Source organism: Canis aureus, chromosome 5, assembly GCF_053574225.1.
Source record: "Canis aureus isolate CA01 chromosome 5, VMU_Caureus_v.1.0, whole genome shotgun sequence".
Taxonomy (NCBI): domain Eukaryota; kingdom Metazoa; phylum Chordata; class Mammalia; order Carnivora; family Canidae; genus Canis; species Canis aureus.
In genome coordinates this window covers 79,213,478-79,227,526 of record NC_135615.1, presented here as the reverse complement: position 1 = coordinate 79,227,526, position 14,049 = coordinate 79,213,478, and the positions used below count along the sequence as shown (strand labels likewise).

The 14,049-nt window shown below is 51.4% G+C and overlaps 1 protein-coding gene across 2 annotated transcripts; it reads right to left on the bottom strand.

Annotated features, from left to right (window-relative positions):
* Window positions 1-5,179: 5,179 nt before the first annotated feature.
* MUL1 (mitochondrial E3 ubiquitin protein ligase 1) lies at window positions 5,180-13,183 on the bottom strand. Of its 2 annotated transcripts, none has more exons than XM_077899329.1 (4): window positions 12,970-13,183; window positions 9,337-9,424; window positions 8,814-8,934; window positions 5,180-7,195 (listed from the first exon to the last, which is right to left on the bottom strand). In XM_077899329.1, exons 1-4 carry the CDS (start codon window positions 13,087-13,089, stop codon window positions 6,466-6,468), a joined length of 1,059 nt encoding a protein of 352 aa, XP_077755455.1. In that variant the 5' UTR covers window positions 13,090-13,183; the 3' UTR covers window positions 5,180-6,465. The 2 variants fall into 2 exon arrangements, with proteins under 2 accessions (XP_077755455.1, XP_077755456.1); XM_077899330.1 differs by lacking the exon at window positions 12,970-13,183 and adding an exon at window positions 9,511-9,534.
* Window positions 13,184-14,049: the final 866 nt, after the last annotated feature.

Here is a 14,049-nt window from a genome sequence, read left to right as displayed (position 1 = left end):
GCAGGATGTCTTCTGCTGAGAAAATGCTTCCTGGGGGGTGGGGGGGGGGATCGGAATCTATGCCATACAATTTTTTTTAAGCATCTTTTACCAGTATGAAGTCATTTGGGTATTTTAAGAACATGTGATGCATTATGCATATCTCATTTTTGTTGAAAGAAATCATGGTTAGTATATTTAAAGATGTGAATGCCTGGGACATTATCGGGGGAGAAAGGGGGGATTTTTTTTTTTTCCTCCCAGAAGTTTCTGGGCTTCTCAGAACTTTCACATCTGCACCCAGCTTGCTGGTGAGTTGAGCAGAGAAAGGAAGGACCCGGGGAGAAAATCCCTGCTTCTCCCCTTTCCAGGCTGTGCCCCACGGCACCCGGGATCAGCAGCCCGGGCGCTCCGAGGCCTGTGCCCCGCCCCTCAGGGAAGGGAAAGTTGCACAGACCTTTCCTAGCACCACCTGGGTGGCTCCGGAGGCCTCAACCGCGGGGGCACAGCGCCACCTGGAGGTCACGGCGGAGACTGCAAGCCGAGCAGGGATCCTGCCCTGCGAAGGGTAGGAAGAAACAAAGCCTAGGGACCTACCTCTTGCAAACGTGGACGAAGATCCACCCTGTGAAGCATGTTAAACACCCGGGGAAGATGACTAGGGGGTGGGAGGCCTGCCGTTGTGGCAATGTGGACGTTGATATCAATACAACTTTCTGTGTACCTCCCTCCCCCCACCCTCGAGAACATTCAAGTTAGGACACAAGGTGCCTGGCACGCTCAGCGCCTAATAAATGCTTGTTGCGTTCACTTGTGGCCCTCCAGAGGCATGGCCCAATCCTGGAGGGATCTGAATTGGAGGAACGTAAGGGGAGGCGATCGCTCTGGCAAGGACAGAGGGTAAAGAGCAAGAGAGGAGCACCCCCCCCTCCCCCAGCCCCTGCCCAGGCTCCATCAGTTCCTCTGACCAACGCCAGTGTCACTGGCTCGGCCTCGTGTGCCTCGCTCTTGGGGAAGGGAAATGCCAGGTCCCTCGGCTGGCATCTGGAAAACAGTAAGGCAGCTGCAGGGGAAGTGACTAATGAGCACTCCAGGCAGCAATTCAGGACATCATACATCGAAACTTGGCTCATTCAAAATCGATAAGTTAACACTATCTAATTAGAGAAAATGTGCTCATCTCTCTGGCATTATGGGAATGTGGTCCTGAAGCTGTGGGGGGTCAGCTAAGGACCCTCCGAAGAGGGTCCACCTCTCATCTGCTAGACCTGCAGCCCCAAAGAGTGCCTCCAAACTGCCCTCCCTCCCTCACCCACTCGCATCTCTTAGACATGCAAAACGTCAGAGCTGGATGGAGCATCGGAGGGCTTCTGATCCAACCTGCTTCTGATCCAACTTGCTCCGTGTATAGACAGAGCTGAGGCCCAGAGAGGTCAAAGCACTCCATTAAGATCACACAGCAACAGAGCCAGGACCTGAGGCAGGCCAGCCTTTGGGCTGCCCGTCCAGATTATTTCCTATGCCACAGTGACATTGTCCCCACCTTTCCTGTGTGGAGAACTCAAAGCTCTGGTTAGCTGGCTGGATGTGATGTTCCTCTTCAACAGCTTATCCACACTGGCTCGAGGCCCTAAGACAGGCCCTTCCCTCATTCTTACAACCAAGTCATGGACCCTCATCTCTGGTCCAATAACCGACCCCCACAGGCAGCCTCCCAGGACTGCTTACCCCACATCTAGTTCCCTCACTTGTCAATTTGCTCCTTCCACACATTCATTGCTAAGCTCTTGGGCTTGGACTCAGACTACCTGGGGTTCCATCTTGACTCTCTTGTGAGCTTGGCAAGATATCTCACCTCTCAGGGCCCTGGTTTCCTTCTCTTTAAAAGAAGAATAATATGGGGGGGGGGGCAGGGGTACCTGGGTGGCTCAGTTAACCAACTGAAAAGCATCTGCCTTTGGCTCAGGTCATGATCCAAGGGTCCTGGGATGGGGCCCCTAGTCGAGATCCTGCTTCTCCCTCTCCCTCTGCCCCTCCGCTCTTGCTCTCACACTCACTTTCTCTCAAATAATTTTTTTTTAAAAAGGAAAAACAATACAGACACATAATTCATGGTGCAGATTAAATATCAATCATGTAGAGCACTTAGTACCTAGCAAAGAGCTACTTGGAGCTAGTTCTAACTAGTGTATAGTGCCAAAAAATTGTCCTGAGAAAAAGTAAGATGCAGGTCCTGCCCAAGACATGGGTGATATGGTTAAGGGCAGGAATAAGAAGAATCTCCTATGGAATGTATGTATTATGGAATCTCAGGGGAGGGGCATCTAATCCCACCGACGCATCTAGGAATGGAGGAGACACCACCTAAAACTGAGTTTTAAAGGGTAGCCAGGTGAAGAGCCAAGACTGCAGAGGCTGGACTGGGCCTGGCAGGTTTAAGGAACCTCACAACGTAAGGGGAGGTGCTGTCGGAGCCACAAGTGTGAGACAGAGGGATGAAGAGAGGCTTGGAGAGGTGGCCAGGGCTGGGTTACATAGGCCTCCAGATGCCAGGGAAGAGTCATGTCCCTGGAGATGACAGGGAGCCTGGGGAAAGGCTTCAAGCAGAGGAGGGACGCGGTCCGGATGGTGTTTCGAGTAGGTCGTTCCAGGCTCTGGGGGCTACGTCTTCTTTGCTTGGCTCCTCTCTGCAAGGATGCACTGGCCCCGGTTGGTTTATTGTCAACGGTCAGGGAATGTGCTCTAACCAGGTCGATTTCAAAGGCCCATCCCAGCTACACTATTCTGTGAACCACAAATATGCCCAACAACCGAGTCACCGCTCCTGATACGGTCCACCGCCTCTCAAACAACGAGGGTGTATTAAGACAACTCTGAGCCCTCTGAGGGCAGAGACTGTGTCTTACTCATTTCTGCATCTCCAGGCACAGAGATTGCAAATGCTTTTTGATGAATAAATGCCCATCAAATGACATCGAACATGATCGGCTCTTCCTCTGAGCATTCTGGAGGACCTGTGGGATCATCAGCATCAGACCCATCGTCCGATTGGGATTTTCATGGCCTGGGGCAGAGGTTGTAAAGGGTGCCAGATTGGCCACGTGTGTCGTGTTATCTGCTTTTTAACTGTTTCACATACTGCTGCTTCTCAAACTTTCTATCATAATTCTGAAAGAGCTAGGATTCCAGAGACCTGCCTTCCGGCTCTTGTTCCATCAAGATAAGCTAGGGAACCTCAAAGTCCCCTCCTGTGATTCGTAAAACCAGGGTGTGACTGGTGATTGTTGAGGTGATGACTGGCTGGGGAAAACACTGAGTCTGCAATACTCAGTTGTCTGTTGGACAACTTCCCTTCCCCTCCAGGCTTAAAGTGATAAAAGGCAAAAGGCGGAGGAGTTTTAGTCAGACCTCGGTACCCCTGAGCACATCCCATGACCTATAAGTGGGGTAATACGGTCTCCCCTGCTTGCTTGCCCTAAGTCTTAGAAACACTGCCTGCAAGGAACCTAACACTGGCTGGCTCACAATGCTGTGTGGCCAGATGCAAACACGGAACCCCGTGAGCCTCACTTGTCAAGTGGAGATAACACTCTGTAGACCCCCCCGCCCCCGCCATGCACATAAAGTGCCCAGGAGACCTTCAAAACACCAGGAGCAGTGATCCAAGTGACCCCTCCTGAAGCTGTCTGCCTAGGATTCAAGTGACTGAGCAGAAGGGTTGAATTGGCAAAGAACTGCTAACTCGCAACTATCCCGAGGTCAGTTGAGTACTACCGCCCTCTGTCCTCACCTCCCTGCCATGGCCACTCCCCAGCCTGGGCCCGCCTGCCTCAGTGTACCTCCCTCCTGTTCAGCCCTCCTGGAGGTGAGTCCCAGGACGTAAGGTGGGAGTGGCCACAGGTGGAAGGGGCTGTGAGTGCCAGCCCCGCCTGGGCTAGGACTGAGCAGGGACCTCAAATCCAGCACCTGGGCACCTGCGTGCCTGTGTTCCCCACTGGCTATCACCTCCTGTGGCGGGGACCATGTGCTGCTACTGGACCTCCCTGCCTCTGCTTGGAGAGGGGCACTCGAGACAGACTGGGTCTGCCCAGATCTGAGCGAGGCTGGGGTAGAGCAGATTGCCTTCCCCTTACACCCCCTCTGGTCGGACCTACTCTTGACATCTGCGCCGAGGGCTGAATTCTTGACAGATCATCACAGACACCCGCCACAGGCGGTTCATTCGTCCTCTACTAAAAGCTGGACTTTCTGACCGTGTCAAAGCTGAAGGCCAAGGAAGAAGGGGCTGCTGCCTTGGAGGCACTCTGTCACCCCCTCACCCTGCCCAGCCAAGGCAGCGCTATGGGAACCCAAGCTCTCCCCTGCACCAGCCGGGGCGCAGTACTGTCCCTCCACTAACGGGAGCAACACTCCCGTGGGGTATTCCTGTGCATGCAGGAAATTGGCCACCGCCAGCGAGCAGGAGGGCCAGGGGCTTTGAAACAGTGGAGAGTTTAAATTTGGACCCACCACCAACCAGCCGCATACCCCTAGCCCAGCAAACTTCCCCTCGTGGGCCATCTCATCTGTGAGGAGCAGACACCAGGGGAGCCGGCAGGTTGTGAGGATTAACCCACCTTGAAATTATAGCTTGAAAGAACATCCAGTCCAATATTCCAAACGTTCCTTTCCTCTCTGCTGTCCCCCAGCACTCCACCCAGGGCCTCTCACCGCCCCTCCGTTCGGGACTTCTTCAAAGATGAAGTTCTCAGGGCAGCCCTGGTGGCTCAGCGGTTTAGCACCAACCGCAGTCCAGGGTGTAATCCTGGAGACCCGGGATCGAGTCCCACGTCGGGCTCCCTGCATGGAGCCTGCTTCTCCCTCTGCCTGTGTCTCTGCCTCTCTCTCTCTCTCTCTCTCTCTCTCTCTCTCTCTCGTGAATAAATAAATAAAATCTTAAAAAAAAAAAAAAAAAAGAAAGACGACATCCTTAGTGAGGTGAGGTCCCCCTACAGGCTGCTCTCCAGGACACCTGCCCCCAGGCCTCCACCTCACCAAGCCACACGCCACCTGTAGGAGCCCCAGACCACCTCTCTGCTGAGAAGACACACACAAGGCCTCAAGGTCTCTAGATCATTCCACCGCGGTGAAATTCGATTCCATCTTGGGCAAGCCTCAGCCAAGCCACCGAAATTTTATGGACAAAAAAACAGGCTCCCACTTGGTTATAACGTGTTTAATTTGTGCTGTCCACACTGGACACTGCATAGAACAGGTGTCAGCCCCCTGAGAGCACCCCCGCCTCCCCCACACAAAGGAGGATAGGGGATGAATATTCAAAGCCAGGGAAGGGAGATGAGAGCTGTGTACAAGACCTCGGACTAGTCGGAGGTGAGAAGGGCTCCTCCACTTCTTTCACTCACAAACTCAAGGGGAGCAGGTCGGGGGGGGCGGGGCGGGGGGGAGACAGCAACCCAGGAAGGGGCGATGTGATTCCACCCACAGGATGTTAACTTCTCGATGTGAGGAGGCGGGACTGTAGAAAAGGCTTGGTGCCCAAGGTGCTGGCTGGCTACTCTGCCTCAGTGACAGCCTGGGAGGGAAGCCAACATGGCCAAGAGGCCAGGACAGGTAGCCTCACTGCTTCCTTGAGGCGGTGAGGCCCTGCAGGCTGACCTCAGGCAGGGAAAGCCAGGCCCGGTGCTCACCGCTCAGGCCCCGGGAACTCCCAATCAGGGCCGAAGGTGCACTCAGACGGCCCTCCCTCTAGGTCACGGAGACTCCAGGGGGGCTGCAGCCAAGCTGCCACCTTCGCCACTGCGGACCAGAGGATAGTCCCACTGTCTCTTCAAGTGGCCGCTCTTCCGCCTGCTGACCAGAGTTCCTTCTTTTCCGTAGAAGGCAGATGGCAGGCTTCACTCTTTGGTCCTGACAGACATGTGCTCACATTACGAGGTGAGCAGGTGAGGGGAAAGGGACACAGTGACATGTCCAGCCCGGCCTTTTATGTGGGGTATCATTAAAAGGAAGAAAGGCTGTGCGACAGCCTCTTCAGAGGCGACTCTTCAGAGACAGCTCTGTGAAGCATACCCCACACCCAGAGCCCGACTCTGCTTCCCAGCTGGTTGAGTCACTCAAAGTTTAAGTCCACGGGAACCAGGAGTTCCCCAGAAAGGACCAAAAGATCGGGCCCTAAGCGATGAGGTGTTGTCAATCACACGCACACACTCCTCTGGTTGCAGGAAGGAATGCCAGGCTACCACACCCACCCCAGCGTGGGGCTGTGATTCTCAAGCAGGGCCGGAGGTGGGGAGTCCCCTCTTGTGGTGGCGCGGCAACGTCCCAGTGCTGGAGGTGTGAGACCTGGATGGCTCCCCAGCCTCCTCCCTCATTCATACCTGGGATAAGAGCTATCCCCATCGCTGCTCTTCTACAGGCCTCAAGACAAACATTCCTGAGAAGGGGGAGTGGGGTCCCTTCACCTCCACCTGTGGGGCTTCAAGACCATTAGCTATTGTACAACGGAATGACCCGGGTGATCTCCTGTCTGCAGATGGGGCACCTCTTGGGCTCTGGCAAGGCGCGGTAACACTCGGCACAGGAGCAGACATGCCCACACTCCAGAAAGACGCAGGACTTGAAGCTGTTCAGACACACGACACAGGCACTCTTGAGACTCTCCCTGTCCTCGGGCTTGGCGCGGCTCAGCAGCTGGGCCTCGTGCTCCTGGAACTCCTTCTCCATCTGTCTGAGGCGCTGCCTCTCCTGCCGCTGCAGGTAGTGCTTCCGCAGAATGAAGAAGAGGGCCGCGCAGGTGGCAAAGCCAAAGACCAGCGTCAGGACCTTCCAGAGTCTGACGCTTGACTCCTGTCTCTGCAGCAGGCTGTCGAAGTCCTGGCTGCTCAGGTAGTACTGCATGCCCTGCTTGGGGGGCTGCAGGCGGATGGAGTTGTTGTCCAGGACCAGCTCGCCTACCCCTGTGAGGGTAGCACCAACCTTCAGCATCTCCTCGGTCTCCTGGATGCCTTTGGGCCGCTCGCCGCTGATATAGTGGCCAATGACATCGGTGAAGGACTGGATGGAGGGGTGGAACTTCTCGTACACTGTCTCCAGGCCCAGATCCTGCGAGTCCAGGGGCTTCAGCACTCGCACAGCCACGCCCACGCCATCCTCGTGGGGTACCAGGTCAAAGGGCACCGTGTTGGTCCTCTGGTGAATGATCTTGGAATAGTCATTCCTAAAACAAAGAGAGAACCCAAGGTAAAAATAAAGGACAGCAAACACCTCAAGCCCAAGCAGACAGGGGATGGCCTAAATGCAGGACAGGACAGAGTCTGAAAGAACTGCAAGAGTATGCACTGATCACTGTTATCCTAATGCCTCCTCATAAGGCAGATCCATTGCTCAGGATCCCAGGCAGCATCACTGGCCAATAAATGCTGTCAGAGACCAGCCTACCATTTATCTCTCTTTGCCACTTTCAAATAAGTATCCAATTCCTTAAGAAATTAAGCACAGAACTACCATATGATCTGGCAACCCCACTTCTCTGGGTGTGCATCCTGAAGAACTGAAATCAGGGTCTCAGGAGATTATCTGTACCTCCGTGTTCACTGCAGTATTCACAGGAGCCAAGACATGGAAACAACCTATTTGCCCATCAGGGGATGAGCAAAGAAAGAAAATGTGATACACAACAGTGCAACATTACTGAGCCATAAAAAAGAAGGGAAATTCTACATATGTGACCGTGACAAGAGGCAGGAGCCTGCAGGACATTATGCTAAGAGAACTAAGCCACTGCACAGAAAGACAAATATTTACATGAGGGACCTAAAATAGTTATACTCAGGGGCGCGTGGGGGGGGGGGGGGGCGGGGGCTCAGTCTGTTAAGCGTTCCACTCCTGATTTTGGCTCAGGCCATGATCTCAGAGTGGTGAGATAGAGTCCCGTGTCATGCTCTGTGCTGAGCGTGGATTCTCTCTCTCCCTTTGCCCTTCCCCCTGCTCATGCATGCAGGTACATGCTCTCTTTCTCTCTTTAAAAAAAAAAAAAAAAATGAAGTAAAATAAAATGAAATAGTCATACTTGTGGAAACAGAGAGCAGAATGGTGGTTGCCAGGGGCTGGGGTGGAAGAAAATGGGAGTTGCTGTTCAGTGGGTACAAGGTGTTGGTTATACAAAATAAATATGTTCTAGAGATGTGCTGTATGTTACACTCCAAAATTTATTGATAGGGTAGATCTCGTGGGACATCTGGTAGCTTAGTCCATTAAGCGTCTGCCTTCAGCTCAGGTCATAATCCTAGGGTCCTGTGACTGAGCCCCACATTGGGCTCTCTGCTCCGTGGGTAGTCTATTCCTTCCTCTTCCTCTGCCCTCCCGCCCGCCCTGCTCATGCTTGCTAATAAAAAAAATCAATCTTAAAAAAAAATAAAAGGGTAGGTCTCATGTTAAGCATTCTTACTATAATACAAAAGACAAAAAAAAAATCTACTAGGATTGGTTGGAAAAATGGTTTTCCATTGTTTTAATAAATACTGAATTCATTAATCCATGCCATAAATCAGGGGTTCTCACACTTCAGTGAGCATACCAACAGATTCCAGGCCTCCCATCCCAGAAATTCTGGCTCGGTAGGTCTGGGATGGAACCCAGGAATCTCCATTTGAACAAGATGCCTAGGTAACTCTGATATAAGAGGTCCTCAGACTGCAGGCAAGAATACCGTCAGCATGAAGAAACTGGTCTGGGCCTTGTCTCAAGGGAATCTGAAAACATGGAAACAGTGCCCCGGACACCAGCATTTGAGCCGACCAGCTGTGAGGCCTGGCCAGGGGAGGAAGGGTACGTACCAAAGGTGGGTTGTCCGATTCCACACCATCTTGTGCTCCTGCAGTGTCAGCCGCTGAATCACTCCCTTGCAATTTTCCACGAACTGGCTATTAAGTGTTTCTTTAACAGATCGAACAGCTCCTAAATGGAAACAAATAATTTTATTTCTGAAGAATTGCTCTGTCCTTCCCTTTAAGGTGATTTAAATTTTGATTTTAGCTTGAGTTCAGTTAATCAAAATGATGAAAATGGTATCACAGTAAGTTATGGTTTGCAGGTACTCTGCTAAGCACTTTACATGGATCCAACATTTCAGCTTTACAGCCACCCTAAAAAATAGGAATTCTTTTTCAGTTGGGACCAGGGAGGTTCAGAAAGGTTGGGTAATTGTGCCAGGATCACAGAGTAATAACCTGGGTCTTTCTGATCCCAAAGTCCAAGTTCTGGACCACAGCCCCACACAAAAGGCCATTTATATCAGCCAAGACTTTTATCAAACTTTGAGAAGAGGAAGTTTTAAATCTTGCCAATAAACAAACATACCTTCAATTACAGCATAAGGCACACATTTTCCTGGAGCTTCTGAAAGAATGCTCTTTAAGTCTTCGCCCAGGTGGATTCTTTTAGCTCCCTAAAAGCAAACGACACATTCAACTGGCTGCTGAATACTGCATGTTCTATCACACTTACAGGCCCAACAAGAAAAAGACTATTTACTTTTTTCATGTTGAGAGAATGAGGAAATCAGGCAGGAAGGAGATTATAGAGAATCACATTCCCAAGCTGTGCCCCAGAAGTTTCACCATAGAATCAGGCATCTGCCACCTTTAGAATGGGGGTGCCACTGACATTCTTTCTTCAGTTAACGGAAACATACCCTCCTCTTCATTTAGCTTTTTTTAGTGAAAATTGGAAAGGTACTTATCCGTTTCCATGCCATGGACTGAACACAATTTAATGTCTTCTTGACGACACAGAAGCATGCATCCAAAGAGCTTATGTGTAAAGCACAAAACCAGTGCCTGGGCCATGGCAGGGGGCTGGGCCATGGTAGGTGTTCCCCTCAGCAGGCCTGTATCACTCCATGCTCTGCATTGGTACACGACAGTAAAGGGGAGCCTTCACCTTTGCGGGACAAGGCTCTGTTCGCTGGAGCTATTCTCCTATTTTCCAGTTCATTGTCCCACCTTCTGACAAGAAGGCGAGCACTGTGAAGTCTGCTGTCGCCTCTCTGCTCCTACCACCCCCTCCGATTCAGTTTCCCACCTGCTGTGCCTGGGGACCAGCCCAGCCTGGCACTGCTGCATCAAAAATAAGAGAATTAATAAAACCAGTGAACAGTTCCTGGGCGTCGTTCACTGCCGTCCCCCTAGTGGTGAGAACAGTGCCTGACCCACAGCAGGCACTCGACCTGTATTTGATGAATAAGTTAGTGAATGAATAATCACTTAGAGAGACTACAGTTGGCCCTTGAACAATGCAGGGGTTGGGGGCACCAACCCGCTACACTGTTGAAAATCTGCATGTACCTCTGGCTCCCCAAATACTTTACTCATAGCCTACTGACCAGAAGCCTTACTGATAACATAAGCAGTTAAGCAGTTAATCAACACATTTTGTAGGTTATATGCTGTATTCTTTTCTAAAGAAAAGAAAAGAAAATATTTTTTAGGGCAGCCCCGGTGGCTCAGCGGTTTGGTGCCGCCTTCGGCCCGGGGTGTGATCCTGGAGACCTGGGATCGAGTCCCACATCAGGGTCCCTACATGGAGCCTGTGTCTCCCTCTGCCTGTGTCTCTGCTTCTCTCTCCTGTGTATTCTCATGAATAAGTAAATAAAATTTAAAAAATATATATTTTTTAAAAATCATGAGAAGGGGCCCCTGGATGGCTCAGTGGTTGAGTGTCTACCTTTGGCTCAGGTTGTGATCCCAGGGTCCTGGGATCGAGTCCTGCATCGGGCTCCCCGCAGGGAGCCTGCTTCTCCCTCTGCCTGTGTCTCTGCCTCTCTCTCTGTATCTCTCAGGAATAAATAAAATCTTTAATAAATAAATAAATATAAGAAAATACATTTATAATACTGTATTTGTTGAAAATAATCTGCGTGTAAGTGGACCTGCACAGTTCAAACCCATGTTGTTCAAAGGTCAACTGTATGTACCAGGCACTACGCTAAACACTTTACACGCGTAAATTCATGCAATGCTCCTACCACCCCTATACAGCAGACATTATTAGCCCCAATTACAGATAAGGAAACTGAGGCTCAGAGATATGAAATGCTTTGCCCCAAGTCACACAGCTGGTACAGCATCCACCACAGGATGGCCAGTTAGAATTTTTTAAAGGGGAGAGGGAATACGGTTGGAAAGACACTTGAATCAACCTTCAGTCCATCTATTGTGACTTTGAGCAACTTAATTTACCTGAGTCTCAATTGCCAAAGCTGTAAAAAAAAAAAAATGGAGATAAAACTATCACTGGATTTTTATGTGTGTTCAATGATGTGTAAGGTGTGAAGGAATCTAGCCCAGGGGCTGGCACATAATAGGCAGGCAATAAATATGCATTCCCATCACTACGAGAGATGCACAAGGTTAAGACTCAAACCTACTCTGCGAGTTTTGTAATCTGATCAAGAAAACAGAACCTAAAATATTAGGAATCCCAACTCTTTCCAGGAAGGGGCTGTTTCAACCTCATTTGGGAACTAACTGGCAAAACTTTTAAGGCCACCCAAAAATAGATCCTGGAGAGTTCACTGCTTCAAAGGTCCCACATTCAGCCAGCTTGATGCCAACCTGATTTCAGACTTTTAGAGTCAGAAAGTGGAGTTATCAGTTACACTCCTGGCACATGACTTCAGCAGTAACCTGTTTATAATCAAACAACTGGGCAGCTGGAATCTCACTAGGACGCCATTTGCACCACAAATCTAACTGCTTGGTAACCTGGTTCGATCCAGATGCATTCCCAAACTCCCCTTGACGGCAGGGATTTCACACATTGGTTCCTGAGCCCTTTTATTGAAAACAATATGGTGATAATGAACTAAGCCAGGTTTAGGAATCCTTCAAATAAACGTCAAGCGAAGCCCTGACTGTGGTATCGTGACATTTCAGCCAAAAGGAATCCACAAACATTCGCTGAGCGTCTACCACTTGTCAGGCACTGACTTACAACCTAGAAGAAAAAGCATACGTAAGACCCTGTCTCCGACCTAAAGAGGTCCATCTCTCATGGGCCAGTCAGACCGTCACAGTAAAGCAATGCGGTCAATCAGGAAAGGAAAGGAAAAAAGAAAAGAAAAAATAATAATAATCCCACACTTGGAATCCAAAGACCTAAGTTCCAACTTGAGGAGCTGTTAAGACTTTTCCCGGGAGTCTCAATAATTTCCCCATTTGCAATCTGGAGATGACTGTCATTTTCCATACCTCAAAAAAAAAAAAAAAATGATTGTGAAGGAGAAAAAAAAAAAAAAACAAGATGAGAATGTGCTAAGCTGGAAAGGGCAGACTAAGAAAGAAAGTGTTATTTTTAAAGTAACTAAACCATCAAAAAAGGAAGAGTCTGTAGGAACAAGGAACTGAGTGGTTACATAAATGGGCAAAGTCTAGGGTTTCTGCACTTGCTGTTCCCTCCATCTGAACTGTTCTTCCCCCCAGACACCTGCACGGTCTCCCTCACCTCCTCCTGGGCTCTGTTAAATGTCACCTTCTTTAAAATAGCACACCTCCCTTTCTCCGGCACCGCATTTCCTCTCTTCCCCGCCTCATTCTGTCCTATTTTCCTCCCCATCTGTCACCCCATCCGATGTACTTGTCTGTCTGTACCAGACTGGAATCTCCATGAGGGCAGAGACTTTTGGTCTCTTCTATCCGTGCAGGAGCCCCAGGGCCTGGAGCAGAGCAGGCGGCCCGCTAAGAATTTGTCGAATGATGTAATCCAGTCGCGATTCCGGGTGAGGAGAGGGACTGAGAGGAAGAGGGGCAGGTGGAGCGGTTATCACGTGACCCGACTTCTGCTCGCCGCGCCCCCACCGAGACCGGCGGGGCGACACCTCTCAGGAGCCGGTTTCCGCCCTGGGGCGGTTTCCGGCCCGAGGCGAAGGGCGGGCCCACCGTTACCGGGGGGCAGGGTCGAGCCCGCGGAGGCCAGGCTGGCCCCAGCACTGACCTTGAGCTCCTGGGCGACCTGGGCCTTCTGCCGGTACACGGAGTACAGGACGGCGGTGACGACAGAGCTGGTGCCCAGGAGGATGAACTGGCCCAGCGAGGGCCGCCCCCCGCTCTCCATGGCTGGCGCGGAGCCCCGGGTGCCCGCGGCGACGCCGAGGTCAGGCCGCGCGCCCTCACGCTCCGCCGCCCTCCGCCCGGAACCGCGCCCCCCACGCCGCCCTTCCGGAGACCCGCTCCGCGTCGCCCGGCGTTGACGCAACGACGCCGGGGCCGGAAGTGGGCGGGGCCGCGCGGACCGGAAGACGGCGTTGCCCGGGTGACCGCCCGGCTGCGGCGGCCTCCGCGGGGGCGGGGTCTCCGTCGCCGAGAGGCGGGGCGAGGGGGCTGACCGGAAGTCCGAGATCGCGGGTCGCTGGTGACCCTTTGCCCTTGGGAGCCGCGCGGGGCGCTGGCGGTGCTGGTCGTGCTCGCGTCGCTCTGGTTTCCCGGGGTTATTGTTGGGGTGTTTGATGGGCTCGTGATGGCTCCACCGAGACTAATGAGACTCCTAAAGCTCCGCCTCTTTAGGGGGGGAGGAAAAGAAGAGGACTAGTGTGTAGCAAGCCCTTGGGAGTGTTGCACCTTTAAGCTCAGGGCAAACCTTGAGCCTTGGAATTTTTTTTTTTTTCTTCCCACTTTGCAGATGCGAAGAGTGAGGCCGGGGACATTAGGGGATGTGCTCACAGTTGCACTGCTGATGAGTGCAAGAGAGGAATTTATTGGGCTCCCAGAGCCCTTACAGCCAAGAAGGCAGATTTTATCACCAAAGTAGCCCCTTAATCTGTCATCACCCCCATATAACAACCTATTGTTTGTCAGCTAATAATTACAGCTGCTTTATGGTGCCTGTTTCTGTGTCTGTGTTTACAGACATCCTATTTAATCCTCACACCAGGACTGTGGAGCCGATTTCAGACTATCTTCTGACCTCTTTAGTGATCTCCTTACTGAAATAATCAGAAGATAACCCAAAATCTGACCCAAAACATCAAGGTGTTCATCCAAGTTAGCTCCTCCTGGTTACGCTTTAAAAAAATTC

What these genes read in the sequence shown, in the direction of transcription:
- MUL1 (XM_077899329.1), bottom strand. Translation starts at nt 13,089, where the DNA reads ATGGAGAGCGGGGGGCGGCCCTCGCTGGGCCAGTTCATCCTCCTGGGC. An exon ending in AGGTCGCCCAGGAGCTCAAG is followed by an intron (nt 9,425 to 12,969) that starts GTCAGTGCTGGG and finishes GTTTGCTTTTAG; the next exon opens with GGAGCTAAAAGAATCCACCT. An exon ending in GCCTTATGCTGTAATTGAAG is followed by an intron (nt 8,935 to 9,336) that starts GTATGTTTGTTT and finishes GTTTCCATTTAG; the next exon opens with GAGCTGTTCGATCTGTTAAA.